This window comes from Tuber melanosporum, assembly GCF_000151645.1.
Source record: "Tuber melanosporum whole genome shotgun sequence assembly, scaffold_31, strain Mel28".
In the NCBI taxonomy this organism is placed as follows: Eukaryota; Fungi; Ascomycota; class Pezizomycetes; order Pezizales; family Tuberaceae; genus Tuber; species Tuber melanosporum.
The window spans coordinates 612624-625209 of record NW_003298986.1 but is presented as its reverse complement, the minus strand read 5'-3'; the positions used below and the strand labels follow the sequence as shown (position 1 = coordinate 625209).

The 12586-nt window shown below is 48.5% G+C and overlaps 1 protein-coding gene; it reads left to right on the top strand.

Annotated features, from left to right (window-relative positions):
• The first annotated feature begins 10878 nt into the window (after positions 1-10878).
• Positions 10879-12530, top strand: GSTUM_00007076001 (uncharacterized protein). XM_002839145.2 has 7 exons: positions 10879-11062; positions 11130-11236; positions 11298-11559; positions 11631-11722; positions 11808-11942; positions 12005-12023; positions 12100-12530. The coding sequence occupies exons 1-7, from the start codon at positions 10990-10992 to the stop codon at positions 12321-12323; spliced, it is 912 nt and encodes a 303-aa protein (XP_002839191.1). The 5' UTR covers positions 10879-10989; the 3' UTR covers positions 12324-12530.
• Positions 12531-12586: the final 56 nt, after the last annotated feature.

Below are 12586 nucleotides of genomic sequence, written 5' to 3'. Positions count from 1 at the left end.
ACAATACAGTGCTCGAGTACAATACAAGGTTGCGAAAGGTTTTGGTAAGTTCAGTCACCAGCAAAGTTATGAAGTAGGGACATGGATTCTACCCTGGTGGCAACCAGGGAATACCTTTTCGCAACTATTACGCTCTGGTCGTACAACCTGCACACGGCCTACCGTGCCTGCAAACAAACGATGCTGTTTCATCGCCAGATGCACATAGTCTAGGTTGATATAGATAGAGAGAAAAACTCCCAATTACCCGCCACAGGAACTAACCGGACAAAGCTTGCTCGAGGTGTGATTTGCTGAGCTAAATCAAAGTGCCCTAAATCAAAGGACCCTGGAAGCGTCCTATCTAGGGGTGAGAATGAAATGTCCTTTCGTAGCCAATTCCTTTGAATCCTATTGTATCGCAGTTCCCATACCTTATTCCGACCAATACGGGCAGGAGATTCGGGTCCAAAAACGGCTCCAGCTTCAACTTAATGTAGCTTTAACACCGTAATTTAATTGTTTCTCCCTTGATGGGCCGGGTCAACGCTGTTGCCTGCTGACATGATGCAAAAATGAAAGCAAGGCAAAGTAATGACCGTTGAGACAAGAGCCCCGAAGGTGGGAGCTTTGTGATGTGACACCGCATGAAAACAAGCTCCGCCATGCACAATTATGTCTACCGAGGCATTACCACTCGATTTCACAACCCCTAGCGACCACAACTTGAGCTGCCGGCAGGGAGCGCGGTACGGCATACTCGGGGTGAATGCCAAGTGGGTTAAAGTTGTAAATTCCCTCCACTGAAAGAAAAAAAAAAAAAAAAAAATCCTCCTATGGTACTTGTACGAGCACCATGCCATACCCTACGATATTAATTACGGTAAACAGACCTAGCGCCGCACCCGTGATGCCGTGGAAAATACCCATTAGAGCCTTAGGGGCAAGTACGGGGACAAGTATTTTCTCCCCCACGACCCACCTCCCACCCCTTCCTCCTTTCCTTGCTTCCCCGAGGGCGATGAGCCGCCCTTCACTCACTCCCCCCCCCTCGGGCCACTGTGAAGGGCTTTTCTCCGACTTCACGTCGCTGAGATATCATACTGGGTCATCTCGAGTTTGGTCCCAATCTCTCACTCATTCCTCGAAACTCGAGACCCACAACAACTTTTAATTCAGGATTTAAAAATTTTCAGCGTTTCGTGTGACAGACTAAACCGAACATTGGCTCTTGGCATCCTTCTTCGATTCGATTTTGATTTTCACTGCGGACTATGATATTGTACCTAGGCAAGTGCGCAGGCAGGGCAACAGGATAGTGGCAGGCTTAGGTATGGCTTGCAGACTGCAAGTAAGAGAAGACGAACTCCTCAACATAATTCTACAAGAGAAATTTACCTCATATAATATTATACATACCCGACCTGTCTACCCCATCACCGACTGGTCGGTCGGTCATCCATGCAGATACCTGGCTAGCATGCTTGCCAATTCGTTGAGGGGTACGGTATCTGTAGTCCATGGTAGTTTCATGAAGAGATCTAGAAAGCCCTCGGGGTGAGTTGACAACCTCCACGTTTTTACGGCGCCAATTTTGCATTTGCAAGCACCCTGCACGACACGGGTACCTGAGGAAAAGATGTCCAATTGACTATTGTGCTAGGGGTGGGCAATAATGGTCAACACTATGGTGACCCATATCGATGCAAAGGATCAATAGTTAAGTGTCACCTCATTATTATAGTCTACCTCTGATTTTTCCATTGAGTGAAGTTTGCATATAGTTATTCTAACGAGCCCTCTTTACTCTTACACCGAACCTAAAGGATTAAAGTTGTTCGAATGTTGATTTTTTTAGATAGGAAATAGGTGTTCTTCTAGAATTTGGAGGCGCTGCTGTTTGCATTGTTGCATCGTATGGTGTTGTACTATTTTTGTTAGCCCCTGGTGTATGAGTACGGTACTGTACTACTAGCACAGTGCATCTATAACTAGTCCTTCTTATCCTCTTCCTCTTCCTCTAGGCGGGGCCTGACCTCTGCGGAACTACTGGTTCCTGGCGGGTGTGCTGCTGTGCTCTGTATACTTGTGCGGGTACTGTACGAGTACACTGCATTGTACAAGTATGCTACTCGAAGAAATCATATCCTAGACATTAGGATTCGGTATTATCTAGTGGCATATTAAAATCGGGCCAGTTATTTCTCTGTCGGTATACCGGTTACGGCCTCACTTTTTTCCGTGGGCAAAACAAGATAAGGACCATCGCAGGGGATAAAAAAAAACATAGTCTACCCACTCCTCCCAGGAACAGATCTCACACAACATGACATACCGGTAGCACGAACTCAACAATTTGAGACAATGTCATTCCCCACCATCAGCACCATCCACCATCGACCCCACAACCACTCCTTCCCAATCCAACCCCCTCTTACCTGGAGGCGGATATTATACTGCCTCACGCATCTGCAAACAAGGGAATAAACCACACATCAGCAGCCACCGACGACTACTGTTTTTTTTCCTTCGCCTCCGCAAAATAACAAGATCAGAAGGGATTAGCAAAAATACCGGTAAGGTAGAGAAAGAAAGAAAGAAAGAAGAAAAAGAAAATAGGGATGCGTCCTGTTCGCGCACACCTTCATCGTCAGGATGGATGGATGTCCGCACATATGCCCGACCAGCGCAGACCAAGAAGGTAAGAATGTCCGACCCAAACCACACTAAATCCACATCCTAGCCACCAACGAGATCAAACAAATGTAGCCGCAAAGGAAGGAAAGGGGAAGAAAAAAAGCGCAAGAAATAGTTGTCAGATCAAGCGAAATGAGGGCATGAGTGGGATAATCCAAGAGAAAGCAGAGGACAACCCCATCAATCCCCAGGTATGGTGACTAGATACGGCACAGTTGAAGTCTAATATTATGATAACGGGGTAGCACGCAACCCACAAACCCCAAGTCTCATAATTCCCCGCATCAACTCCACCACAACCACAGCGAAAACCCCAACCGCCGGGGCGAAGTGAGTGAGTGAGTAAACATGAATTCCTAGCTGCTAGAAGACAAGTGATATTCATCGAAGATCTCACACCACTGCGCGGTTATCATACCGCTACTATGATACCCTATAAGCTTTCGACATTGCCGGGAAGCGTGCCCACACTATCTGCTAGTCTAAGACCCTACTCGAGTACGATACGGTACCATAACTTCCCACACTCTCACCGCGCCGGAAAATTATCTTCTCCAACTAAACCACTCCTTCGCCCGCCACGGTATCCCCGCCGGTCACTTAACGGGAGCGCCTAGGCAATAGGGGGAATAAGATAAGACAAGAGGGTGGTTAAAACTTCAACTAGTCCTAATCACGGTCTCGGTCCGTTGTCGCAGCGCGGGAGAGGAAAATATCGTGAGGTTCGAGAACCGCCACCGGCAATCTCGCCACGAGCAGTTTTGGCACTGGTCACATCTGTGACGGGATTTAGTTACACGAGCTCCGAAACCCTGGAAAAGTGCAAAAAAAAAAAAAAAACACCCCTACCGCACTGGATGATGCCCCGTAGCAGGGGTGTTGTCCAACTTATCCGTCCGACCAATGGAAGAGTAAGTGCGGAGAAATATTTTTCCCTACCGGGGTTGAGGTGGTTGGTGTGACGATAGTCTATGTCTGGTATCCTGGACTGGGGTTCAGGACTGACATGTATTATCGTAATCGTGCCGACTCTCCCCGCTGATCGCGAAGCTGAGACCTGTGGTGTAAGTTAATGGTGTATAGCGCTGCTTCACCCCGCGGAGGGTGTTATATAATTATTTACTATTTGTTATGTATGATGTTTTTATGAACCTCCTCGGTTGATCCCGAATTTCACAGCTTTCAGGCGTGCGGGAAGGTACCAGTACTCCAGTATTCGAGAAGGACCGCGGGTAGGCGGGTGTGGGAGGGAAAAGAGCGTTCGAGTAGTCTACTGGAATAACACGAGTCACGGACTACGGGGGTAGTTTAGATTTTTGACTTCCGAGGAGCCTAGTTAAGAACTTAGGCACATTTCATTCTCCGGTATGATTCTCTAGATAGCGCAGACCGCGAAATCGAAGGAGGGGGGATACTCGTGCCTGCATCTCGTTTTACTGACGCGGCCGAGTTGAAGTCAGGCGCTTTGTTTGATAAATTTATGGGAATTGCCACCTTGGTGTCCAACTTCAACTTGGTCACACCAATATGCGCGCCGCTATTGCTATTTGCTAGGTTTCTTAGTTTATAAGGATTAGAGAGCTGGTTGCGTATCGCGCTATGGGAATCCCGATTGCGGTGAGTTATTATATTAGGCAGGGAAGAAGAAGGCCTTAGGAAAGGAAGAAGGAAATCCTTGTGCAGTAGCGCCTTGAGTGACACCTAAGATCCCCCCATTCTTTTACCCCTCCCACCACCCCCTCTACTCCCTCTGCGTTCTCCACTCCCTACCCGTCCCCACCCCGCACCTTCTCTCACTTTTAGACCATCAATCTTGGCTCTCCCACAATGCCCGAATTCCCCCACAGCGTTCCGTATCCGAATTTCACTTCGCCCCTAACCTACCGGTACTGGCTGTCCCTCTAACCAAGATCGCAACTTCAAATGAAAGAGCTGACCTGAAAAAGGATTGCTTGTCCGAACCACGAATGACCGCCCTGTGTACCTGCAGATTTTGTCAATTTCATGCTCTCCCTAGAACCCCAAGAAACTGGATTCATTTCGGCTACCGGAATAATATCCCTCCTAACATACCCCCCGCGCTTCCTTGGATTAGTTAGGATATTTTACTCCGTGCAAACGTAGTTGCTGTTTATAAGGGATTTCTGACTAATTTGGCGGGGTTGGAGTGAGGGAGAGTGGAGTGCGTGGTATCAGTACTGTACCCAGTCTACGAGGCGCGGTGACATTGTGGGGATACCATTGGACTTTGCTGAAGCCGGGCTGTAGCGCTTTATGTGAAGGAGGGTATCGTTTCTGGCTCAAATGCTATCAGACAAGTACAGTACTCGTACAATAGCTTACGAATTATTATGTATTGCTGTCTACGCAATATACCGGCATGGGAAATTCTGGGCTGGATCTAGATTTGGTGGCTTGGGGTAGCGGTACCTGAAATTAAGGCATTCTAGAACTGGGCCAGGTGGAGAAACCCGCGGTGGCTCCTTCAACCCAAGATATCAGGTCTGCGCTTTTTTTTTACCCCACGGGCACCTCACCGCTCATTCCGGTGTGCTCTGTTAATAGTACAGAGTGCCCCTATCTATGATACTTAGCTACAGTATATTCTATTCATGTCGTAGGACTGAGGTATCTCCCTTTTTGGTGGTGATGCACGAAAAAAAAGCACAACTCGTACAACAAATCCTAGTAGACAACCCCCACGCAGTTACCTATAAGAAATACCCGGGTCTCCTCCTCAAACGTATCGCCTTACTGCCGACTTCTACCGACTCTCCCACACTCTCATGATTCCTCCCTCCCTGTCCACAATTCTTTTCCGCGTACTACAATCCCCAGACCACGGAACCGCACTCCCAAACGCCAACCTACTGCCAACTACTTGTAAATGACATCACATGAAAAGAGCGTTGGCTCATGTCCCCTTCACTCATTAGCGCATATGACTAACTATCCGGCGATCTAAATCCTGGATAAGCCCTACGTTGGGATAACTTCTCTTCTCTTCCCATCCTGCCTCTCCTAAACTTACTACTCAAACCTCCCTGCTTCCCTCTGCACCGCTGCCGATCAGGGAGTATCCCGGCCCGAGTATTCGGGAAACGCACACCAACCGGGCCACCACATATGGTACAGTATCCTGCACACGTGAACCCAGGACCAAAAGACGATCAAATAAATTGAAAAATTAATACCGTATCTAGCAAGTATCCACCGTTCACCGTTAGAAAGGCATGCGTGGCGTATGTATGCGGATCGCTGCAGCCAAGCACCGAGCTATGGAGCATGCCACGGAGAGTGGACCATGTATTTGCACCGGTAACTTATCATAAGCTCACAAGCATAAGATGGGAAGGTTTTGTCCTGATTGATGTCGCTGTGGGGAAGTAGAGAGAAGGGAATTGTTATATATTCACTCGCTCCTCTTTCTTCCCTTCTTCCTCCTTCTTCTCCCCCCTCCCACCCAAAAAAAAACTCCTCTCATACTACGTTCTTTCTACGTTTATATACCCTACGATTCGAGAGTGGAAGGGATTCATGGTATATCACTCGGAGGCCTCTAGTTTTGGGTTTTAGTGGTTGTTGGGAGGATTGTTGCTAAGGTTCTTACGCTGAGCGATGCTGTGCCACGATCCACAGTGATGGACACATCAATGCTATACGTATTCATCACCTTCGTTCTTGGTCCACTATACCTTTATCCACAGGATATAGCAATCGACACCCCGCCATCCTCCATCCCTCGTCGCTATTACCATTAGTGGCATTGACCCCGGGGTCGAAAATGCGTTTTTCGACTGCTAGGTTTTGAGTGGGTCCGTCAGATTTGAGTGCAAAAGAATGCATCACAACACCAAAGTTCTTGAACTCGAAAAGCTTGCATAAGCGTTTTTCAATCCTGGGGCTGAATGCCTCTATCCTAATCGCCATTGCCATCAATAGTACCTCTTACTCGACCGCCAAGCCGCCCCGCGAGATACGAAGCTAACTACGTTAAGTTAAATAACTATCCAAAAACAACACGACGACCACAAACGTGTCCGGTAACTCTCACGACATAGCCAGCGACAAAGTCACCATGACGTCTCCAAACCCTCGACTCGACTTTCCCTCGCTCACTCGCTCACACATCCTGACCCAGGCGGGTGTCGTGAGGATTACGCTTCCGTCGCACAACGTTGCATCCACGGTTCACAATTCACGATTCGAAAGAGAATGATGCGCGACTCACTTCGTCAATAGGATGGGATTTGGGTGGGTTAGGGATGGATTTTTGCCACCGGTGCTCCCACCCTCCAATCAAACCTAACCCATCTGTCCAGACGGCGTTCTCGTTGGATGGATCCGAGCCAAATATCAGTTCATGTATTTTATAACCACGAACAGCATGAATATTGAGTGTCGGGTGTCACAGATTGGGCTGTGATTCTACAAGCTATGATAGAGTTGATTTGCATGATGGAATGGTTGACAAGGACTGGAGGCGCTTAAAGTGTTGTACCCTACCATACCAGTGAAGTTGCTAGGATAGGTTAGGGTTTTTGTGGTACCTGGAGCATGTTGGTTGGTTGGCTTGCGATTCTCATTATTTGCCGTTCGTCCTGGTCGACCAGCCGGCCGACTAAGTACCGGTATCACCAACGGTTGGACCAAGAGTGGAGATGGTGGGGTGTGGGGGAGGGGGTTGTGGCGTCTGACGTTATCCTGATAGGAGACCTCTACTCTTCTCCTGCGCAAAGTAATATGGGAGTAAGCGAACGAGCAGGTGCAAACGGAAGACATGTTCCGGGTGAAAGGGAGCTTGTGTGTGCATGGTCTGTGTTACGCGGGAGTAGGCTTCACGAATCCATGAGTGTCACTCACAATCAGGTATGATAGATACCGGTAGACAACATTTTCGCAGAACTCTGTTCGGGCGCTCTATCATACCAAGATGGAAGGTAGACATCAAGGATGCGCCGAGAAGCTTTGATAGCCCCCCCACCAACCCAGTCATTTTATCTCTCTGGCTCCTTCCTATTCTCCACTTCACTCGACTTTACAGTAAACCAGCAACCCACCATTATTCCAGCTTCCAGTTCCCCTATTCCACCACACGCTCTGCGAACTCGAATACCTACTCAAGTACATAGACTAGCTGGAGCTGGAGAATAGAAAAGATTTACAATTAATTGGCGAGGTCTTGTTAAGGCTGTCATAACTTGAACAATGACATCACTAGAGCAATGACACTAACCTTTCCAGATGTGCGCAAGTATTCTGCGGCTCAACGTTGCTCTGTCTTATGTAGTCGAGCTGACTCCAGCTCTTATTAGAGACAATTTAGTTCAGTCCTAGGATTGAAAAACATTGATGCAGGTATTCTGAGTTGACGGGCTTTGGTGTATGTAATGCCGTTTTCGCATAAGAATCTCTGGACGCTCGAAATTTGGCACTCGAAAAACGCTTTCTCTCCCCGTTGCTGAATCCTTCGAATAAAGCGGCCATGGGGTAATAGAATCGACTTTTGTTTGCACCAGAATTTGGTACCAGTACCTTAATGGCACATTTGCGACACATACCCAGTCTTGCATCGTGCTTAACTTACCAAAGCTTCAGACATCTGGTCTTGCTGCGATACACCTACAACAGGCACAGCTCAAATCCACAGTCTTCCCCAAAAAGCCTCCGTATTTGCCATTGAGCGCCTACAATTATTTTTTATTCGAGAAGCCCAAATTCAGAGTTGAAATCTCGCCTCTCGGAGTGCACGGACATAATTTAAGGAGAGTGGCGATTCGAAACTCGGGATTTTTCGAATGAAAATAAAAAAAAAAATAAAAAAAAAGAAACATGTGCCAAATGACCGTTTTATCGACATGGGCCCTCCCCGCCCCCTTCTCCCTCCCCCGCCCACAATCCTAATCCGATATCCAACCCACATCTGACCTCCGATACCCGGTGAGTTTCCCGTTTATGGTACCTATAATACCATAATATTATTACAGCGCGGTACTTGCACTACTCGTATAGTAGGCGTCGCAACCTTCCGTGTTCTCCGTTTGCCCCAATTCGGGTTTCCCCCGCATTCTCCTTCTTGCGGTTTTTGTGGTTCGTGGTGGGTGTCGTAGGGATGTGGGAGGGAGAAGCGGAGGAGGAGGAGGGCGTTTCTGTTATCTGTGCGACATGGTATTAGGGCCTTACCGGTACTCGTTCTCTCAAAGGGGTGTCCACGAAGACCGTTTGAGGTCAAATGGTGGTATGTCGTTGGAGTTGCCTCCTCTGGTAAGGTTTTGGTGCTTTTCTTTTCTTTTTTCTTTTTTCTCTATGGCTCTCGGAGAGGCGGGATTAGTCGTAATTGGGCCTCGCGCTGAGACGTCTAGAATTTCCCCCTTTGGATTAGGGGGAGAACAAGGGTGGAAAAATACTCGTAGTCTTTCAGCCCTCGGTTGAGACAAATAAAAAGAAAAATGAGACCGACTTTACTAGGAGAGGCAATATTTGTGTGTATTCAAGTTACTGCGATGGGCGGATTTAGTCGGAGGAGGGAGGATTATTTTTTTCAGGATTCCGGACTTGGGACGAGGGGATGGAATCCACAGGATTTGGGGTAGTTTCCGGAGATTGGGATTTTAGCTGCAGTGGATCCCTCAAGTCTTCCATTCCTTCATCATTCCTAGTCTACATGCATCCATACCGCAGAGCCGATCACCCCAACTTAACGGCAATAGACCATCCCTCCTGTGATGTATTCGGTTATCGCGCTCAAACCTTTGCCCCTCGCAATAACCTCTGTGTTTTTCCTTCGATTCAATTCATCAAACCTTTTGTAAAATGGCTTAACCAGGACGCTCCGGTCTTGCTCCCCCTATGTCGAGACTTGGGGTACCCAAGTACGAGTACCGGTACATGATACTGGAGTCCACGTGCACGAGAGGGGCGCCAGTACTAGTATAGTACCGAACTGTTTTCCCGGCCGCCCGGCCGGCAATGCTTGATCGTTGTGTGCGCGAAGGTTAGTGATTGGCTCGCAACGATGTCTGGCACCTGCCCTTCATGAATGATGCAACCCAACATCTCGTGTCACTCGATCGGGGATTCGGGGGGGGGGGGGCTCGAGGAGGTGGCGGAAAAAAAAAACGGTTTTTTGTTTTTATTCGAGCGCGAGCAGCAGCCCGGACCATTGAGTTGGGAAGGCTCGTTCCTTCCTTTTCCTTACTTTTCCTTATCGGTGGATTTGCTTTTGCTCGCGGAGAGTCGGGATTGAATCATGGCGTTTTCTCCTTTTTCTGCCCTGTACTCGAGATACTCATACCATGGAATACTGGTGCCGGTATCGAATTCGGTACCGCGCGTGATGCATTGGTTTTTGGTCTAGTACCTGGCGCTCGACTACAGCACTTGTATCGTACCTGTGGTGTCGCTGTACAGCGCTAGAGGGTTACAATAGTGTTTGAAGAGTTGCGACTGGGCTGATAACTGGTCAAGTAGTCATACCGGTATGAATTCCAACGTGCTACCTATTGCCCGAGCCGTAAGGTTAATCTCCACGAAAGTTAGACTAAGTTGTACGAGTAACTTAACACGATGGTCAAAAAAGTAGAATGTGCGAGACCTGAGAGAGACCTAGTTAGTGCAAGTAACTAAAACCGAGAAAGGGGTAAACAGAGTTCACAGCTGAACTCACAATGACGAAATATGAAATGAGAATATTCCGGAGACAATATTTGAAAAGCCTAGAGGGAAAATATAAGGGGCCCAATGGAACAGTGTCCTATTATAACGGACTCCTACCGTTTGTAAATACAATGCTAATCCGCCGTGCTCGTCGATTCTACTCGAGTACCAGTACAGCCAATGCTCGAGCGAAATAAATTAGTACCCCGTGCTGCCTAAATCACGGGAAATCCCACTGATGCAAGTGCAAGTGCCGCAGACAATTCTTCCGTTTGCCATTACAGTAGTGCACCCGGTACTTGCAGCTTGCAGTGCCCCCGCGGCCGAGTTGAAATTGGACACTCCCATAAAAGGTGACCAACTTCAACTCGGCCGCGGGAGTCCTCGAGTAGTCTACAGTACAACTTGTGTACTCGTACAAGGAGTCCAGAAAACTAGGCAATACACGGCTATCTACGGACATAATAAACGGGCGCCGGGAATCACACCACCTAACTTATATCGCGATACGGTGCGGGGAAGACTTGGTGAAAAGGTACTCGTACAGTGCTCGAGGAAGGCATCGTCATTGACAAAAACCTTCCACCAAAACGCAGTCCCGTGAGGATAAACGGATCATAGCTTTGCGCTGCAGCGTGGCGTCAACGACTCGTTACAATGTCAGAAGTTCAAGCGAGCACGCTTTTCTCGGCGAAAGGTTTGGTGGCTGTGGTCACGGGTGGGGGCACAGGTGTGTTCAGCAACACTGCGGGCATTTCGACAAATGAGCCGTGACTAAGGGACGGAATTGGTATCAGGAATCGGCTTGATGATCGCAACCGCCCTGGAGCATAATGGTGCGACAAAAGTCTATATCGTCGGCCGTCGCAAGGACGTTTTGGAAAACGCGGCGAAAGTGCACTCCGTATGTATTCCCGTCCTCATATCAAAACTCCAAACTCTGATGTCGCGGCGTTGGCTTCCAGAAACACGGCAATATAATCCCCCTCGTGGGGGAAGTCACTTCGAAAGAATCGCTGGCGGCTATCGTCAAGACTATCGAGAGTGATGTCGGATATGTCAACTTACTAGTCAACAATGCCGGTATGTGCGGTAGAAGGCACAACGTCCTTCCCAGGCCACCGCCGCTCGAAAACCTCCCGGAGGCGGAAAAGTATAAGAGTATAGAGGATGTGCAAAAGTTCTTGTGGGAGGATTCCATGGAGGAGTGGGAGGATACCTTTAGGGGTATGTGTGCTGGTGACTCCCTTGGGAGGGGGGGTTTCGTATGATGCTGATCCAAGGGAGGAGGGCAATAGTTAATGTCACTGGCGCATGGTTTACCAGCATCGCATTCTTGGGATTGCTGGACCAAGGCAACAAACTTGGGGCTGTGGAGCAGAGTAGCCAGGTACAGCACCGCCTTCCGTTCACCCTTCCCTCGATTACAATATCGGATCCACTGCACAGGGAATTCATCTTCTCACTTCCGGCAGATCATAACCGTAACTTCGATCGCTAGCTTCCTCAGAAATATAAGCTCTTGTTACTCCTATCACGCCAGTAAAGCCGCGGCGACACACGTTGCTAAAATGCTCGCGACTCACTTCCCGCAGTATGGGATTCGCTCCGTATTACCCCTCATATATATCTTCAATCGCTCTCTGGACCCTAGCTAATCCGTATCCAAAAGAACGTGATCGCCCCAGGGTGTACCCTCCCCCTCTCTTGAACCATATCAAGTAGAAGATCCATCCGCATGTGACGATTGCTAACTACCCAAGACAGTATTCCCCTCAGAAATTACCGCAGGACAAGGGACTATGGACTCGGGAAATAAGAATAAACTGGGAGATTACCCGCCCGGGGAAATCCCGTTGAAGAGGCCGGAGAATGATAATGATATGGCTGGCGCGGTACTGTACCTGGCTGGAAGAGCTGGAGCATACTTGAATGGGAACGTGGTGGTTGTTGATGGAGGCAGGACATCGATCATGCCGGCCACATATTAGTCTCCGAGATTGACAGCTGCCAGTGGATGAAGGTTCCAGATCCGTAGCTTCGGGCGGGGAGAGGGCTACAAGATTCATGGGTTATCCCGCTACCTCGAGATTGAAGAATGAAGGGTTTTATTGCTCCTTGGATGGGCTAGTGTTATCAGCCTGTATATGATAATTCATGTGTCTAAATTATCCAGAAAAAAGAAACAATCAACTCGACGTCCCAGATTATCCGGGCTGAGCAGACAAGTCCGGTTAACGTTACAATGTGTGCA

Bases quoted from the DNA above. Each gene is read 5' to 3' on its own strand.
- GSTUM_00007076001 (XM_002839145.2), top strand. From the start codon at position 10,990: ATGTCAGAAGTTCAAGCGAGCACGCTTTTCTCGGCGAAAGGTTTGGTG. The intron at 11,063-11,129 runs GTGTGTTCAGCA...AATTGGTATCAG, and splicing joins GGTCACGGGTGGGGGCACAG to GAATCGGCTTGATGATCGCA. The intron at 11,560-11,630 runs GTATGTGTGCTG...GGAGGGCAATAG, and splicing joins GTGGGAGGATACCTTTAGGG to TTAATGTCACTGGCGCATGG.